We start from the raw sequence: 19,288 nt of genomic DNA, 5'->3' as shown, positions 1-19,288 counted from the left end.
TCCGTAAAGATGGCAACGTTCTCGTTTGGTAGCTGCACTCGGGCGTCCAGCATAGCTTCGGCCCTTTCCTTGCGCACGACACTTGTAAAGGTGCACAGGAAGCCGCTACGGAACAGGTCCCACGTAGTCAAGGTCGACTCCCTGTTCTCAAACCACGTTCTGGCGGCGTCTTCTAAGGCGAAGTAGACATGCCGCAGCTTGTCGTCGGAGTCCCAGTTGTTGAATGTCGCGATTCGCTCGTAGGTCTCCAGCCAAGATTCCGGGTCTTCAGTCGCTGCTCCATGGAAGGTCGGTGGGTCCCGGGGTTGTTGTAGGATAACGGGGGACGCTGGGGCAGCCATTGAGGTTGTCTTGACCACGATCTTCTTTGTCGCCTCAGGTAGAAGTCCGTGCTCTGGGGGCAGGCCTTGCAGTCTGCGGCTAGCACGCTGGTCTTGGGCGGTGTCGGTTTTGTCCTCGGGCTTCGGGCTTGGATCGCGGCTTTGCGGGGGCGTTCGGTACATGAACGCACAAGCACCTCCACCAGATGTCACGTGGTGGTGACGTTGAAGAAAGAACACAGTAGCAATACTGTGAACAAGAAAACTAACTTTTATTGGGCGAACCTGTGCCCACAAAACAGGCTACACTTATAGCGCAACGATAGCGGCGAACACGCTCGGCGATCGTCGAAAATCTGCCCAGCGGGTCAAGCGCGTCGGCTTTTATACAGCAGTCGTCGAATGTTCCAGACTAATCGCTGGGACCCGCGCGTATTCCACAAAGTTCTACGCCATTCGCGTCAGGCGATGAAATCAGATAACATAAGGTTCGGCGACAACAGACAGCCGGGTAGAATCATCGATAACTTTCCAGAAACGTCGGATACATGCAGGCGCGTCCGTCGCTGTGCGATTACAGTTGTTAAGCGGCGAAACGTGGTCGCCCGATAAAGATAAGTACACGTGTCATTACCCCCCTCTTAAAAAGCATCGCCCCGATGCTGCTAACAAACGAAAGTAACAAAGAAAAGCACTCGTAGCAAAGAAAACAACAAACTAAGGAAGTTCATCAGCGTCCGTAAAATGGTTTAAGGCGCACCACGTGGACCACTTCAGATCGTGCGCGGCGCCGCTGTGAGTGCGAAATGCCGTCTGGCACGACCTCATAGTCTAGTGCGCCAATACGTCGGATGACCTTGTAGGGTCCGAAATAGCGTCGCAGCAGCTTCTCACTGAGTCCTCGCCGGCGTATCGGGGTCCATACCCAAACACGGTCGCCGGGCTGGTACTCGACGAAGCGTCGTCGGAGGTTGTAGTGTCGGCTGTCGGTACGCTGCTGGGTCTTGATCCGTAGGCGGGCGAGCTGTCGGGCTTCTTCGGCGCGCTGGAGATAGGTAGTGTTGGGGTCTCGGTGCTGGCGCCCGTTATTGCGAATGGGTCGCAAGCCCCAAGGGTAGCGTTGGCCTGGCGGCCTGGGGCACTGGAAGCATCCGAAGGTCCCGGCAAAGCAAGAGTAGACTGGTAACAGAACAACTTGTTTATTCTAACATAGCAAAAGAGCGGCCGGTCAGGTCGACCGAAGTGGAGAGACGGGAGAGCACGTAACTCAACAGTACAAATCGGAGCCTCTCTCCTGGCGTCCGGGGGCAGCTGCTCTTATACTCTCGGCGTCGCGGGCCAGAAGGAAGGTCACGGGATGAGCCCACGCGACGGCGGAGCATGAGCCCACGACGGCGCGCACGGTCGAGCCGAGAGACATGCTGAACCGAGTGTAGTGACGCATCGCCAACCCGCCGACGGACAGACCTCCTGGCACCTCACTTGGGGAGCTCCGCTCCCCGGCTGCCGCGCTTTGACAAGCGTGGGCACACACACACACACGCACACACGAAGACACGTGGCACTGAAACACGCCTGGACACGCTTGGCGGGGAGGCGTTGCGGCGGCGTCGAACGGGCCAAAATGTCCGCCGCTTTGAACGAAGCCCCGGCGTCCGTTGCATCCGCGCCGGCATTACCGCGCGTTGTAGGCGAAACGTAACAGACCGCCCCGCCGGGGGAAGGAGATCCCGATGGTCAGGGGACTGCATCCGCTGTCCGGAGGGATGTCGCTCGATGATGCTCATAACCGAAGTCGGGCGTCCTTTGGCGTTTCTTGAGCGCAGCGCACAGAGAAGGCCTCGTTCTCACGTTCAGGTGCACACAGGACACTGCAAAGTGACTTCGGGAGAGTTGACATTTTTGTTCTCGTTTCCGGCAAGCGTTAGAACTACGCCGAAAGTCAACCGCTCAGTCAGTAAGCACGGCACAACCCTCACTAAGCCCTGCCAGGCTCTTTCCCCTTTTATACTGCTGCCTAGTTCCTTACAGTAGTTTAGCAGCACTCAGAACGCGTCCACAAATCGGAAAATTGCACTAGAAAGCACATCATCACTTTGAAACACTACACAAAAGCAATAGGTTAAAAATCCTGCCTCAGGAAGAAAAACATCAGTAACAAGCAATTTTGAGGCTGATTCCCACGTTAGGGGCTTCGACTTAAGCCATCGGCGTTACCGTTGAGACTCCCCTTTTTGTAACGCACCTCAAAGGAATATTGTTGCATATATTATATGTAATCCAGCACCTACCACTGCTTAGGACGCTCGCGCAGTTCGTAAACAATCCATTTGCCGGAAAAGCTTAATTCAGACTGTAAGGTATGCTGCTGTTACTTGCCAAAACTATTTTATTCAGGGGCGGAAACCTTACCCATCGAACCAAGTAGTCACGCAATGTAACCTGCAGCGAACAGTATGAACGCTTGTCAAAGTATAACATCACAGCTCCTATACTGTAGCAGAACGGTACCCACGCTGTTACGATCGTCGCGTATGTTTCATGGGTCCTAAACCGCAGCTTAGAAATAGAGGATAATACTGCAATAAGGTCACATTAGTGAATGGAACATTCAGAAATACATAACTGATCTCGGAAGCTGATTGTATACGCAAAAATATGCGCGCACACATCGGGCTGCGTGTTCCGTCCACCTCAACGCCAGCAGAAATTCCGGCCATGACGCCTTTAACCACTTCAGCGATTCTCACAGAACCGTCTACCACGTAGAAGACGCACGTCATACCAAACAGACCGCACGACCGCGAAAACAAACGCCAGAACCTCCCGCCGAGCGTATACCTGCCATGCAAAAGACCGCTTTCACCCAAGCCAGTACGGCGCTGCTCATAGGCGGCGCCACTGCGCTCACAATATGGCGGCGCCTACGAAAAAACCAAGGAGGTTTTTGGAAATGAGGTCCAAGGAAGGAAAAAAACCAAGAAAAAAACGGTCTAACGCGACAGCGTTAAGGAGCTCGTGTCGCAGAAGAGCCGGTGTTGTCGGCGGCGTTGGCCAAAGCGATAAATCACGGGAGGCACTTCATGAACAAAAAACAACTTGCAGGACGGGCTGGGTGGGAATCGAATCAGGGTCTCCGGAGTGTGAGATGGAGACGCTACCACTCAGCCACAAATTTTTTTCTTTATTACATGGAAAAGAAAACTGAAGGTGTATTACAAAGTGGACACAACTACACACTTAAAACTCAGGCAAACACACACATGCATCCAACAAGTGCATCAAGTCTGGCGGAGGTTCCTGCGCAGCGTAGACACTTCTTACATAAGCAGCATTTTCGCGAAAGAAGGTCTTTGTAGATCGCGGGCTTTCGGCATGGCGGTCACCCAGCCTACTTCTCCATAGGCTATGTAAACCAAGTACTATGAACATGTCATAGGGAGGACCACCCGTAACCTTAAACGGTAGAAACCTAATTGTATATGGAGTCATGTCAATGTCCTTTTTAAGCGTCCTTTGGAGAATGTCCCAAAAGAATACAGCGTCCCTACAGTCTATGAAGCAGTGATCTATGGTTTCGGCACGTGGACAGAGCCGACAGTTTGTTGACCACGGGACAAAGCAACCCCTCGAATTCAACCAAGTTTTAACAGGGAGTGTTTCCGAATGTAAATTAAAGAAAAATGTTTTTACTCCAGGAGGTACACACATTTTTCGGACGCGCTTAAGTATATCCTGGTAAGGTCGGCTTAAATAAGGTGCACGATACAAAGGATCTGGGAAAATAGAGTTCACCAGTGCCGCAGAAATTGCACTTCGACTCGCAGTGAACACATACTCCAGGCTGAACCTAACTTTCCAGAAAAGAAATGCGTCAACAACCTCCTTAAGAAAGCCCCAAGGAGCCTGTGGGACATCTTTGGCATTTGATGACACTACTATATTAGGAATATAATGAACTAAACGGAGTTGCAACATTTCACGCAAGAATGGAGGGTCATTGTCTCGAAAGAAAAACAGGCGTGAAATAATTTGCCTGATGAAGAGGTGGACTATTCCTAGACCACCACGTTCAAGAGGGAGGAACAGATTTTCGCGCCGCATCGATTCACAACTGGAACTCCAAATAAATAGACAGTTTTAGTTACACGTACGTAGAGGCTTTGCGTACGTAGAGCTTCTACGTGTCAGCAGTGCGCATGCGTACAACGTAGCGGGCGCGCGCGTGTCTCACGGACGTACGTGAGATTCAATTCTTTGCGTGCGTTTCTCGCGCACGTAGACAGCTTCGCGCGGGAGTTCCGCGAGATCACGAAAAAGCGATAGCGGGCCGCGCGCGCGCAGACGGCTCGCATCGAAACACGGCGACAGGATTGAATTGGCTACCGCCGTGTTCACATTTCCCGATAGATGGAGCTACCGGGTCCCTCTTGGCGTGCGTCGCGTACGTGTAGCTAAAAGCGTTTCAGATGGCGTGCACGTAAGGTACGTAGGCTTTTCACGTTTGCGTACGTGAAGCCTCTACGTACGTGTAACTAAAACTGTCTAATGCTGCATATATGCGATGCAGTGCCTGAAGGCGAAGTCGTGAGCAGTGCAGTACTTGCAGCACATACAGACGGGAAGCTAAGAAAACGTTACACACTTCAGCACGAAAGAACATTGACAAATTCCGCCCTCGCCATGAATTCACTTTACGTTGAATTTCGCCAACTTCTCTAGACCAATGAGCGTTGCTATTTCTATACTGTGAGAGAGGCACACCTAAATAACGCAGATCTTCTTTCCATTGAATGCCTGCGTAATGTGATGGCATTGTGGCCCATAATCCAAACCAAAAACCTGAACTTTTTTCAAAGTTAACGCTTGCACCAGAAGCCGCACAAAATTCTTCTGTAATTGCAAGAGCAGTCTTCACACTCTCTTTATCTGTACAAAAAAGGCCACGTCGTCTGCATACGCAAGAACCCGAACCTCACTAGTCAGTAATTTAAACCCTCGGAAATTTTGTTCTTTAACAATGCTCATACAAAGTGGTTCTAAATACAAGCAGAACAGAAGCGGTGACAAAGGACATCCTTGTCGTACTGATGATGCAAGCCTAATTGAATCGGAGAGAGAGCCATTCACTATCAGCCTCTTGAACCATTAGCATAACATATCCTTACACCTCTAAGGAGCAGGGACCCGATATTTATATGCTCTAGTACAGTAAACAGGAATGAGTGATTTACCCTGTCGAACGCCTTAGCCAGATCTAGCTGTACCATTGCCACCTGTCCAAACCCCTCAGCTACACACTCTAGCACCGATCTCGCAACATGAATGTTCGTCTGAATGGACCCGCCACTGATGCCACATGTTTGATGATCAGCGACCACAGATCTTATTACAACTTGCAAACGGTTAGCTAATACCTTAGCAAAAAATTTATAATCAACATTACGAGAGAAGAAGAAGAAGCCGTGGAGTGCGGATGCACATCGCGTCAGCTCCGCATTTTCTTATGATTCTCGGCGGAAAATCGCATTTTGTGGAGAAATCCATTGATCTTCAAAAGAACAGGTGCCAAGGAGTCCAAGGACACTATTCTCTACCAGGTGGGCCCGTTTTTCGGCCGTCACTCGTTCCTTCCTCTCGCTACGCGTGGCGGGAGATCTACACCTAACTAGAACGCCTCGACACCTCGAACGGCTCCGCCGCAGTGGTGGCTGAGAGAGCTCGGCCTACCGACGGAGATACCCCGGCCCTGCTCCATAATGGAAGTCGTGAGCGTGGAAGGCGAATAAATTCAAGCGGAGGAGTTCGGTAAAGAATCAGGTTGGTGCGAAGTTAGAAGAGGCACAAAGAAGCGATGCAGCGGTGGGGCCGCATTGGCGGGACACGAGCAGCAGGGAAAAACCTTCGTCGGGGAAGCAAAAAATAGAAACAAATGGAAGAACGAACGCAGGGTGCGACAAATAATCAAAGCAAGTAGGCTGCCTAACCTGCCAAAAGAAGACTACAGGGTTATCGTGCGTCCACGTGGCGGACTTAGGGTATCAGACTACAAGCTGGATCGCATTTACTACTGTCTGCGCAACGCTGCCGGGGTGGGCCGAGAGACAGCGGAGGAAGACAGCATATGCATAAACAGCAAACAAAATATAGTGGTGCTCAGCACGCCTTCCGAGGACCGGGCCAGGAAATATGGGGCTATCAATAAGCTACGTCTTGGAGAACAAGAATTTGAAGCAAGTGCTTACAGAGCAGCTCCTGATAATATATCCAAGAGTCTCATCAGAGGAATATCCCAGGAGGAGAGTGCGGAGGACATAGTGACCAGTCTGGTCACGCCACGCAATCCTGGAGTCCTGCACGCCAAGAGAATGGGTAACACAGAGAACGTGATCATCTTATTTGAAGGTTTTCACGTCCCAAGATATGTGAGGTATGGAGCGATGCTTATCCAATGCTCCTTGTATAAAAAACACATCGACATATGCTATGGATGCGGAAGAACAGGGCTGATGTGTGCCCTAACCCTGCAGACAAGATTTGCCGGGGGTGTGGGTGCAAGAATCCACAGCAGGATCACAACTGCGACGCGGAGTGCCAACTGTGCGGCAAAGACCACCTCACGGGAGACAAGAAGTGCCAAGCAAGATACAAGATACCGTACGTGGTCAGAAGACGCCGCTGGGAGCGACGGAGGAGGGAAGAAGAAGAGGCCGAAGAGGAAGAGTACTACTACCACAACTACAAAGAAAACAGAGGGAGCAACAACAATAATCATAAGACTGTAGCGAGCAAGCAGCCCTCAACCGACAGAGAAGAAACAAGCAGGGAAAACTATGGAAGACATCGCTCCGGTTCCTTCCCGAGACTGCCAGGGGAAGCCGGTCGCGAACGCTCCAGGTCCAGGACCAGATCGTGGACGAGATCAAGGTCGAGGTCCGGTTCGAGAACTAATCGAGGGGGAGACGGGAGCAAAGCACATGTAAGCTGGGCAAGCGCGGTCTCCGGCACTGCTACTCAATCGCCTAAAGTTAAAGGGTCCGCCCTAGAACAGGAAATAACACAGATTAGAAACATGTTAGAACAGATTACCTGAGAGAACGCAACGCTTAAAGATGAGATCAAGCAGCTTAGGGCAGGAAAAGCGAAGCTTCAGCAACAAAAGAAGGCAACGCGCCCTCCGCCAGTACGACGTCGACGCGTAGTCGGGCTCCAACGCCCGTTCCCACGCAAGCGAACGGAGAAGCACCACCACACAAAAGGAGGGCGCAAGAAACGGCTGAAGAAAAGAGTGTCTTTGCAATCAGCGAGGTTATGGGAACGTTTAAAGGAATGTTCGATGGGTTACAGCAACAAATCACAAACGTGTATGTAAAGATTAAACAACGATTTGATGGATTAGAGAATAGAGTAGCGGCACTAGAAAGCACACCAAAAGATATTAGGCTGGCAGGCGCAGGACCGGTTAAAAGCAAACCGTATAGCAGGCCGAATGCGGTAGAAAATAGCAAGGCCACCGGGGAAGAACAGATAAATCAACATGGCGCCGCGTAACCAATACGCGATTTGGCAATGGAACTGCCGCGGGTATCGTCGCAAGCGAGGAAACCTGCAGCAGTTCGCAACAAGTAAAGAGACGCCAGATGTCATCGCCCTGCAGGAAACCGGGGGGATCGCAAAATTATCGGGGTATAAATCGTACGGTGCTTCCGGCGAGAAGGCAACCGTCACGACGCTGATACACAGAAACTTCTCGGCTGTCGAGCACGATACCGGTGTGCGCGGCATAGACCACGTCCTGATTGAAATTATCCCCTCCCTTAAAGAAGAGGGAAGTGTATTTATTCTGAACATATAGAGTCCACCCCGGCACAAGCCCAAATTCGGCCCACTCTTCCGCAAAGTGTTGAGCGTAGCGCACAAGCAGGCACTCGTCGTGGTCGGCGATTTTACCGCGCCACACGCGGCTTGGGGATACAGCATAGAGAAAATTAAGGGCCGAAGCCTATGAGCAGACGCTCAGCACGAAGGACTAACGCTCATAACTGACCCTCAGGCACCAACCAGAATAGGAAACAGCGTAACCAACGACACGACACCAGATCTCACATTTACGAAGAATGTAGCAGTTTCTCAATGGACAAACATGCAGGAAAGCTTAGGTAGTGACCACTACATCGTCGTCACAACGGTACAAGCAGGCCCAACGAAAAAGAGGGGGAGAGAACTGAAACTAGTAGAATGGGACTCTTTCCGCAAAATCCGACAAGATGATGCGGAAGACACTATAACGGACATTGAGAAATGGGCAGAGAAACTGCAAGAAAACATTAAACGAGCTACCAAAACTGTTCCAGAGGAGGCAGGTATAGAGGAGATGGATAGCAGATTATTGCACATGTGGGAAGCGAAAGGTAGCATGCTGAAAAGATGGAAAAAGCAAAAACATAATCGGAAATTAAGGAATAGAATTGTAGAATTAAACAAGGAAATCGAGATATATGCAAATAGGTTAACCCAACAGAAGTGGGAAGCCACGTGCGACTTGACGGAAAGGCAGATAGGAATGTCCAAGACCTGGAACATTCTCCGATGCCTCTTGGACCCCGGAAGTACAAAAACCATACAAAGACACAATCTACAGAAGGTTATACACAGCTACAATGGTACAGAAGAAGAGCTCTTTCGAGAGCTCCAAAAGATGTACGTTGGAGATGCGGATAGAGAACTACTTCCGGATTACCTAGGTAACGAGAATCCTGATCTTGATACCCCTATTACGGAGGCAGAAGTCAGATATGAACTTACCAGGCTCAATTCGAAATCTGCACCAGGACCTGATGGGATAAGCAACAAAACACTCAGGAACCTCGACGATGTATCCATCCGAGCTCTCACGGACTACATGAATAACTGCTGGGAGCAAGGCAGCATTCCAAGTCAATGGAAATCAGCCCAAATCATTTTTATACCAAAGCCTGGAAAGAAACCACAACTGACGAACTTAAGGCCCATATCACTGACATCCTGCGTCGGTAAACTCATGGAACATGTGGTTCTCACACGTCTCACGAGATACATGGATGATGGAGGACTTTACCCACATACCATGGTTGGATTTCGACCAAAGTTATCGACGCAGGATATTATGCTCAAACTAAAACATCAGATCATAGATGCGGGTGAGAAAAGTCTAGACACTAAGGCAATACTAGGTCTCGATCTAACTAAGGCCTTTGACACCGTCACGCACAAGGCCATACTACAAAATCTCCAAAAGCTGGATGTAGGACGCAAAACATACGCGTACATCAAAGACTTCTTGACAGATCGTACCGCAAAGATTTCAATTGGAGAATCCAAATCGGACGCGCTCAAGCTAGGTAATAGGGGTACCCCGCAGGGTTCAGTCCTATCTCCCTTTCTATTCAACGTGGCAATGATCCGTCTTCCTGCGAGACTCGAAAAGATAGAACGACCCGGACACAGCCTCTACGCGGACGACATCACCCTTTGGGTGGCGGGTGGAAGCGATGGGCATGTGGAAGAGATCTTCCAAACAGCAGTAAACACGGTGGAAGATTTCCTAGGTATACTTTGTGGCGCAAAATACATTTCTGGAAAAAGGACAGAAGAAAGGGAGACAGTGAAGCGCCAAACTACCAACTGTTTAATGACATTCTACATCACAGACAAGGCTACAAGACTACATCAAAGACTACATCATCAGACATCTACATCATCAGACTACATCAGACTACATCAGACTACATCATCAGACTACATCAGACAAGACTAAATCAAAGACAAGGGACTGAGATGCTCCTCGCAAAAATCAGAACTTCTGCTCTATAGGCCCACATGCCGGGGTCGAAAAAGCATTATAGGGAAAGGCCGGGCATTGTGGTCACAGTAGAAGGCACCACGATACCGATAGTGGAGAGCCTGAGAATAGTGGGACTCCGCATATCCGAAAACGGCCATAACGGAGAAACCATTAGACTACTTGACAATAGTGTTCAACAAACAATCGGACTAATAAAGCGGATATCCAACAGGCACTATGGCATGAAAGAGCACAATCTCATCCGATTAATAGAAACATTCATAATCAGTCGTATTGTATATGTGGTTCCTTACCTCAAGCTCTACGCTGCGGAGAAAGCCAAGATAGACTGCATTATTAGAAGGGCGTATAAGCAAGCCTTGGGACTTCCGGCAAACACGTCAAACGAGAAATTCTTGGCGCTCGGCGTGCACAACACATTAGACGAACTTATTGAGGCCCAGAGAGTAGCGCAGTATGAAAGGCTTACACAGAGTTTGACGGGGAGACACATCTTAGATGACATCGGAATAACCCTACGAAGCACAGCACGGAGTGCGGAGAGACATCCCAAGAAAAATAAGGCGACATCTATCAATACCCCCAATCCCCAGAAACATGCACCCGGAGTTTCACCAAGATCGAAGAAACGCACGAGCGAGAGCTCTCCACAAAAGATTCCGTGTGCCAGGGACGTGGTCTATGTGGACGCGGCGGAGTACGCAAATGGACAGAGTATGTCGATAGTTGCTACGAGTCTAGAGGGTGACTGCAGAGTTAGTGGGACGGTAAAAACATGGAAGGCAGAGGTGGTGGAGGAAGCTGCCTTAGCACTGGCAATAGGCTCCACGGAAGCTAACATCGTAGTAAGCGACTGCAAGACAGCCGTCAAGAACTATGCAAAAGGAAGAATCTCGCCGGAAGCACTGAGAATATTAAACAACTTTCGTGAAGATCGCAACATTCACATTATATGGGCACTTGCACACTCCTCCCTTCCCGGGAACGAAATAGCGCGCAACCTGGCTCGAGAACTGACAGGCCGAGCAGGTGACACGCAACAAATACTGGGAACGGAGAGAGACCGGATGACCAGCTTTAACGAGATCACCAAACACTATAAATTGGGAAGGGCCCATTTCCCCCGGCACACTCCTCGTTAAATACACGGCAAGCGGTGGCATGGCGCCTCTTACAAACAGATACATATCCGAAGCCGGTAGCCTACCACCGCTACTACCCGGACTTTTACACAGATAGATGTAGATTCTGTGAAGAAAGGGCGGACCTACAACGTATGGTTTGGGCTTGTCCTCGTACACCCATGCAGAATAAAATAATTAAGACCAGAGAGCAGTGGGAGACCGCGTTGCTCAGCTGTGCACCGGAAGACCAACTCAAGGCAATCCAGCAGGCCGAAGATGCCGCCAGGGCCCAAGGGCTGAGGCCGTCATTTAGGTAGAGGCCTAGGTCTCAAATCTGCTGTGCACAAATAAAGTTTATTCCTCCTCCTCCTCAACATTTCATAAGGAGATAGGCCGATATCCGTCAACCTTTTGCAATTTAGTCTCATCATCGCTTTTGGCTATGAGGACGGTGTGTCCTTCGTACATTGTGGCGGTTAGGTACCTTACTTCCAAGGCCTCACGGTACACCTGAAGTAATAATGGTGATAAGAGGGAACGAAAACACTGATAAAATTCGGCAGTAAGGCCATCGGGGCCGGGCGTCTAGCCCTTCCCTAACGAATCGATGCATGCAGTTACCTCAATAATATCAATGTTTTCATTTGTATAATTGTAATCATCCTGATTTAACTGGGGCAGCAACGATACAATTTTTTGGCAGCATCTGTATCCAATGGCTTATGGTCTCGAAATAGGTTTTGATAATTCTCGAAAAACGCTTTAGTTATTAGAGTAGGCTCATTAACAATGATTCCACCGTACTCTATATCTAGTATTGGTTTCGACAGCGCGTGTCGGCGTTCATCACCAAGGGCCCTACTGCAAGGCTGTTCTTCCATGAAACGCTGCTCTCGCGCACGCACTAGTGCACCTCTGTATTTTTCTGCGTTCAAAGTTTGTAACTGTGCCTTGACCTCATAAATATCATCAATATATTGACCCGGATGTAGGCATTCAAGCTCATGCAATTCACTCAGAAGTTTATACAATGCTTTGTAATTATTCTTTTTTTTCAAAGGCCAATATTGATGATTCCTCGATAGCTATCATTTTAACTTCCTGTTTGAATAATTCCCACACAGCAAAGAGTGGCAAGTCCTTGCGGCATGACACATGAGCTATAAGCTCAGTAACATGATTTAAGAAACACTCACGCGAAAGTAATTGGTTATTAAACTTCCACAGCTCCCAGCGCATACGCCGACTTTGATACCGACGGCTGCCAAACGATGCTGAGACTAGGCAATGGTCACTAAAGAATATAGAGTGCACAGTGTAACCATAAATAAGAGGTAGTGCGCTAAGTGAAACGTAAATTCGATCAAGCCTAGCATGCGAGATGCCCTGGAAGTGCGTGTATCGCCATCCTGCCTTTTCATTTTCCCCAATGTCCACAAGCTGATAATCACATATCAGGCGTTGCAACGCATCACTACTTGGATCATGTCTCAGCTTCAGTGACGGACGATCTTGCGCGTTACATACACAATTAAAGTCTCCAAAGAGGACCAATGCACGATCAGTACAGAAATGGTGTTCTAGAGATAAGAAGAAACACTCGCGTTCACGTAACTTGTTCGGGGCATAAACACACACAAATCTAAAGCTCATACCACTGATATCCATATCGCAACAGGTTAGGCGCCCTTCCCTATCTCTAAACAAATGTAGCAAATCACATGGTAAATGTTTTCTAACAAATAACATACAGCCTGCGGAAACGCCGACTGCATGGCTGACACAAACATTATAGTCAGATAGGAATGGAGATAGAGCTACTTCTGTGTTTTCGTCGGATTCAATCTTTGTTTCTTGAATAGCAGCAATATCTAATTTTATATTGCGTAACAAATGAAGAAGCTGTACTTGCCGTCGCTTACTTCGTAAGCCACGGATATTTAAAGTGCCAAAATAGAAGGGAAGAGCGCCCGCCATGATTACCTATGTAGGTGCAGCGTCTAAACACTGCTCCAGAGGTGCACCACTCCCTTCTTGATGAGGTGATGCACTATGGACCTTCTGGTGTACGTTAACACAAGGCACATCTGCAGGAGTAGGCGTTCCCCGGAGCGGTTTTGTCAACTTTGACACCTTGGGAACGCGAGCCTCTTTTCCCGAGGGCGATGGATTGTCTGATGGCGCTGGACGCTTCTTAGCGGCCGCGCACATCGATCCAGATTCCACTGACGGGGGGCGATCTTGGACTGGTGGCTATTCTGCCCATGACACAGTTGGTTCGTCGTCAGGCGCCTTAGTCTCATCCTCGCGCGCAGGCTTCTGGCTGAGGCTAATGTCAGCCGATGACGGCTTACTCTGTTCTTGTCGATGAGTCTCAGGGAGTGTTTCTCCAGTTGCATCCACAACTTCGCTCACGTCCATGAGATAGGTGATGGTATCATCCTCAGCTGGTCTATTTCCGCGAAGCTTGTCAGCGTAGGTTCCGACGCATGCATCTGCAGGGTAACCGTAGCGGTGACAGTTACTGCAGCGTGGTGTTCGACATTGTCGCCGGATATGCCCAACTCTGTTGCACCGGAGGCAAAGTGGTGGTCGGCCAGGTACCAAGATAAGGCACTGGTGGCCGTATATGCTCAACAGATGTGGCAGATTACTGGCAGAAACGCCATCTTTCAATGGGAACGCTACGTCTCGATTAGTCATTTGCCAGGCCTCCATGCCGTCACACTGCCACATTTCTCTTGTGATGAACTGCACTGTGCCATATGGCTCTAGCGCTTCAACAATCCGTCTCTGTTCGAGGTGTGGGGGAAGCCAAAGAAGCTTCATCTTGATATTCTTGCATTCCGGGTCAATGACAAGGCACTTGAGGCCCTTCACCAACAACTCGCCTTTGTCGACAAGTTTCTGCTTGGCGATGCTATTAACACATGTCACCAACCACAAATGGTTCATCTGGTATTGTCCAGCGCTGAGTATGTCAATTGCATTTAGTACTGAAAGGAGAGCATCGCGAAAGTCCGGGGCTCGATACGGCCGCCCTGCCAGGTCAGCATGCAGGAAAATATGAATTGAGAACCGTGTTTCCAATCGGTAGACGAGGAAGAACGACTTTATAATTACCGGAATCGGTAGATGTACGGTGGGTGTGATCCTCGGCCAAGGGCCGGTGCGCTGTTTTCAGCGGAGCTCATCGCAAACGTGGCCGTTCGAACAAGCCTCTTCTTCCCCTCACAGCAATCACACCGCAATCACTAGAGGCGCTTTTGTACCGCTTTGTAACAGCCACGAATTCGATGTTACAAAGCGGTACAAAAGCGCCTCTAGTGATTGCGGTGTTGCCTTAGAAACGTGCCGTAGAAAGTTATACTGCGGTGTATATCGGTATGGACAAGAACGGCACCGAGAGCGGCGCTGCTGCGCCGGCGTTGAGAGCGCCGCATGCGAAGCAAAATTCTATTAGCGGGTGGTACCCCTCTCCCATCTCTCGTTCGCGCCGCCTTGATTGCCTCCTGCACTGCGCGTGCTTGGGGACGTTTCGTGCCGCGCGCGGTGTGTGCCTACGTGTGTACGCGTGGACATTTCATTCGAAGGGCGATGTACAGTCTGTTTCACATTTAGGGGAAAACTCGGAGCGCATTGCATCGCGATGCGGCGAGCGCTAGAGTGAGGCGGCGGCAGTTTCTCGCCCAGGTGCTCGAGGGGCGGGACCTTGAACGGCGTCGTCTGCTACGGAGTCGCGCTGGCCGCATTGTCGGGAAACGTTCTACTGCCAGTTGCAGGGCGCCGATCTCATCGTTATTGCGTGAAATGGGTCAGTATTCTTTACCAAGCGTTGTGCGACGCCCACTGATGCGCCTCGAAAGTAAGCTCATCGCTGCAGGGCAGTCATAGACGACGTACTGATTCCATACATTATTGACGGCCCGTTTCTAGAAGGCGATATTCTAACGCGATAGGTCACCGATCCGCACTGCTTGTGTTGTGCAAGAACTGCTGGAAGAGTGCGCAGTCACTCTCTTGGAGTGGCCGCCTCAATCCCCGGGCGCCAACATCATTTAATATATCTGGGGCTCGTTGAAAGTATCGCTGGCGCACCATCCCCTCTATCAGTCGCCCGAGGATAGGCTTCGATCCACCATCGTCAGCGACTGAGACGTGCTGCGAACGAACACGTCCCTGATCAAGTCATTCTACACTTCACTGCCTTCCAGGATGAGCACTGTCATCGCTGCCACTGGGGACATGACGAGATACAAACTGAAGTTCCGAGCGTGACGTGTCCAATTCCCCGCCGGCGGGCAGGGTCTGTCTGGTGTAGTGAATGATTGTCGAGAAAAATCACTTCCAGCTCATTGTCTAAACCTAAAACATTCCTTTAATCGTATCCGTTTGTTTCATCGTGTTCGACCCCCATAGTTATTGTTGAGTGCTTCGTTTTCCTTTCGAGTCAAACAAAGACTGAGCACGTTGCGCGCACATCTTGGTGCGCCTTGTCGCTGCTTATTACGGTAGCACACACAGTGAAGAAATATCCGTGCACACGCTCATTACCCCGGCCTTTCGAAAGAACAAACGAAGCATGCTGTCAAAAGAAGTTTGTGGAACTCCATTACCGCCAATGAAGGCTGAGAATTTGGCGACGCACAACGTTTAGTAAAGAATATCAGCTCAGTTCCCGCAGTACCGATAAAGTCGGTGCACTGCCCCTGACAGTAGCACGCTAACCGGCAATGCGGCCAGCGCGCACCGCCGTAGCAGACGACGCAGATCACAACTCCGCCCCTCGAGCGTCTGCGCCTGCTCGAGGTGCTGCCGCCGCACGACTCCATTGCTTGCTGCATCGCGATGCGATATGTTCCGAGTTTTCCCCTAAGTGTGAAACAGACTGCACACGCTTCTATTTGCCTTTAAGAAGATCCGTACGCTTGACAATTACTTTTATGGCTGCAATGCGGCGAAAGGGCTGCGTCTGCTTAATTATGTAAGTGACGCTGAGCAGGTAATTGGAAACGACATCGTATGTGCCGCCGGAGAAATCGTCAGCACATAGGATGCGGCACATACATACGGCACAAACGAGCTAAAGTCATTTTTGCAGTTTTTCACAATATGTTTGCTACAAATCCATGTTGTCTCTGATGGCAACAACGGACTTCCATCGACACTGTGCGGAAATAAACAAAATATATCGCTGCATAGCACAAGTACGACATGCGCACACAACTTTAACTAGTACGGCCCCTACAATATGGAATAGAGGCACCAATGTAGACAGCTTGGCCATTTTTTAACAGTGCTCAAGAGACGGAAGTTGAAAGCAATAGTAATCATTCCTGCTTCAGCAATGCCGGCGCGACCGAGACACGGGCGTGTATCGTCCAGTAACTCGATCGATCGGTGCAGTGGTGAAGCGGGAATGAACTCCGGTCATGTTCAATGCATCGTGCACACATTAAATTTCTCGGCACGCGTGAACTTCGGCCACTGCTAGCGCATACAACAGAAGTGGTTTCCATTCTTGGGCAGAGCACACACAAACGAAACACGAGAAAGAAGACAGGACAAGCGCTCGTCGAACAACTTAGGTTTTATATGAATAAAGGATTATGTACCGAGTAATTAAATTCATGTGGGTTACATATAGAAACCGCCCTACACTCAGGAGTGATCAATGAACGAGCTCGCTTCGTTTGCCAGTTGTTTACCTCGCTCGGCGCACCGCAGTAATCCATGTCTGTCGTTTGCTTTTTTCGTACCATTTTCTTGTGAATCGGCAGAAATTAACTGGTGGCATCAACCCTTTCGTGTTTACATTGCTGTCGTGACAGTTAACAACAGAATAATAATTTCTGGTCATCCGAAAAGGCGCCGTCGCAAACAAGAGACGTTTCGCGCGCAGCGCGAACTGAACGCGAGCGAGACCGCCAAGGGAAGCGGCGGCGGAAACCTACACCCTTTGGAGATGAAGTCGTTCCGCCAGCGGAGAAACGAGCGCTGGCGTCTAGGATGAAACTTGGCGTGCGGTCGTGTATTTATGAGCATGTAACTTACAGAAGTTGCAGTTACACGAGTAGTGAAGTACATTTCCGCTACATTTCTTCTGCGCTCTGTGCACACGCAGAGCCCTCTTGCGGCAAACACAGAAGACTCCCTCCTCGCAATGTGCGGCGCTGCCCCGACACGTGGCGCGCCACTCGCCCGCTTCTTAAAACCCCTCAATTTTTCAAAAGTAGCGCCATTCTTAGATCTTTGCGACACCCCGCTCACCCTGGCGCGAGCTCCTCCACGCTTCCTGTCGCCCCAGCCTCCTCCGCTCCTCCATTGGCCAATCTGTGTCACGTGGAAGCGGGCGCCACGCTTTTGTATATTTTTTTCTTTCCAGCGCGGAGCAGGCGCCGCGCTTTTGTATATTTTTTCTTTCCAGCGCGCGCCGACCTCCATTGTTGGGCCTGCGCGACGAAAGTACGGCAGGTGCACTGACAGAGTGCGTTGGCTTAAAGGGCCCCTGAAACGGTTCGGACAAATTGTGTAGACGCGTAGGGTACAACTTAAGTAGAAGATTCGCACCACAATTTAGGTGAAGCGTTACGTATTAATGGAGCTACAAGCGATTAGAAGTTACCCTCCTCCCTAGTCATGCTTTTCCTCCTCAACTCGTTTGCCGAGCCATCGGGGTTAAGCTCCGCCTTCACTGGTTTCGCGTCACGATGCGACGTCACATCGTCGCTTCCGGTTGTTTTGGAGCCCACCCCGCCCGCGTGAAACCTCTCCGCTAGCCGCTTGGCCGTCGACCCCAAGCGAGAGCTATCGAAGCAGCGTGCGTTGCGAGCATTCTGTCGTAGCGCCGAACGTGTCTGGTATTCCGGTAACCACAGGCAAGCTGGTCATTTCGGCAAATGAATGGAGGCATAAACTCAAGCTGATGAAGGAACTTTAGCGTAGACGTACGTGCGGCCTGATCGGTCTGCACGGTCCAGCCACTTGTTGGCGCAGCGCTTAACCAGCCAAACAAAGCGCTAATATTGCTCTAACCAAGTGTAAAACATTTTAAACATTTATAAAAACAAAGTGTTGATGATTACACTCCTGCGAAAAATGCACACCAGCAGCACAGAAGAATACACTTCGTTACTGCTACTGTGTATGGTTGAGCTCTGTGCCACCAGGTGGCTGCACCGTGCAGACCATTCGTATTTGCGATTCTGCTCATCCCATGGCTCATCCCGTTACGGCGCAGTCAAGCGGCGAGACCCTGTCCCCTTGCGCTTGCATTTGCCCTAATACCGGACTCGCGAAACGCTATTACGTTAGTAATTTTCCGGTGTAAAGTGACGACCACAAACGCGCAAACCCTGGCGCCGATCGGATAGCGGCAGTCCGATGCGCAGCAGCCAGTTCGCTCGTATGCTGCCTTGCAGAGGGACACGATGTCGCAGCTTGACATATTGCCAGTCGCTACGTTTGCAGTCCACAACGCCACAAAGTCGAATCATAGTGCTCGTGAAAAGACTGAGACCGACTCTGACGGCGGAGCTCTCGTCAAAATGGAGTACGTTGTAACACAAGCAGACGACACTTGCTGTGTGCCGGAAGTGCTTAATTGTATTGAAAAATTGTTCTTGTGCATTCTCTTTATGTTACTTTCTGTTTATAAAAACAAATGAACTAACATTCCAACTATTACGAAGATCACATGTTTACCATAATGTTGGAAAAATTATTGATCACGCGCCCTGGTCAGCCAATCGGATAGCTCGCCCCACTGACGTCATATGGGTGATTTTCGTCATATGGGTAGGGGTGGCTTAAAATTCCGCCGAGCAGCGTGCTCCGATCGGCAGCGATGTGCATTTTTAAAACCTTATAATAAATTACACGCTTTACGCGGAGCACTTAGATGTGTCAATTAATGATCAGAAGGACCTACTCTAACGACTCAGTACGTTTGTAGAAAATCGTCAAAATCGTTTCAGGGTCCCTTTAATAGGATGTGCAGG

The 19,288-nt window shown here is 49.9% G+C and overlaps 1 protein-coding gene across 1 annotated transcript; it reads right to left on the bottom strand.

Annotated features, from left to right (window-relative positions):
* Positions 1 to 13,541: 13,541 nt before the first annotated feature.
* On the bottom strand, positions 13,542 to 14,243 carry LOC126539697 (uncharacterized). The gene has a single exon (XM_050186550.2). The coding sequence runs from the start codon at positions 14,241 to 14,243 to the stop codon at positions 13,542 to 13,544; it is 702 nt and encodes a 233-aa protein (XP_050042507.1).
* Between the last annotated feature and the right edge of the window lie 5,045 nt (positions 14,244 to 19,288).

Source organism: Dermacentor andersoni, chromosome 2, assembly GCF_023375885.2.
Source record: "Dermacentor andersoni chromosome 2, qqDerAnde1_hic_scaffold, whole genome shotgun sequence".
NCBI classification, from domain to species: domain Eukaryota; kingdom Metazoa; phylum Arthropoda; class Arachnida; order Ixodida; family Ixodidae; genus Dermacentor; species Dermacentor andersoni.
The sequence above is the reverse complement of the archived record's forward strand: the minus strand, read 5'-3'. Positions and strand labels throughout refer to the sequence as shown.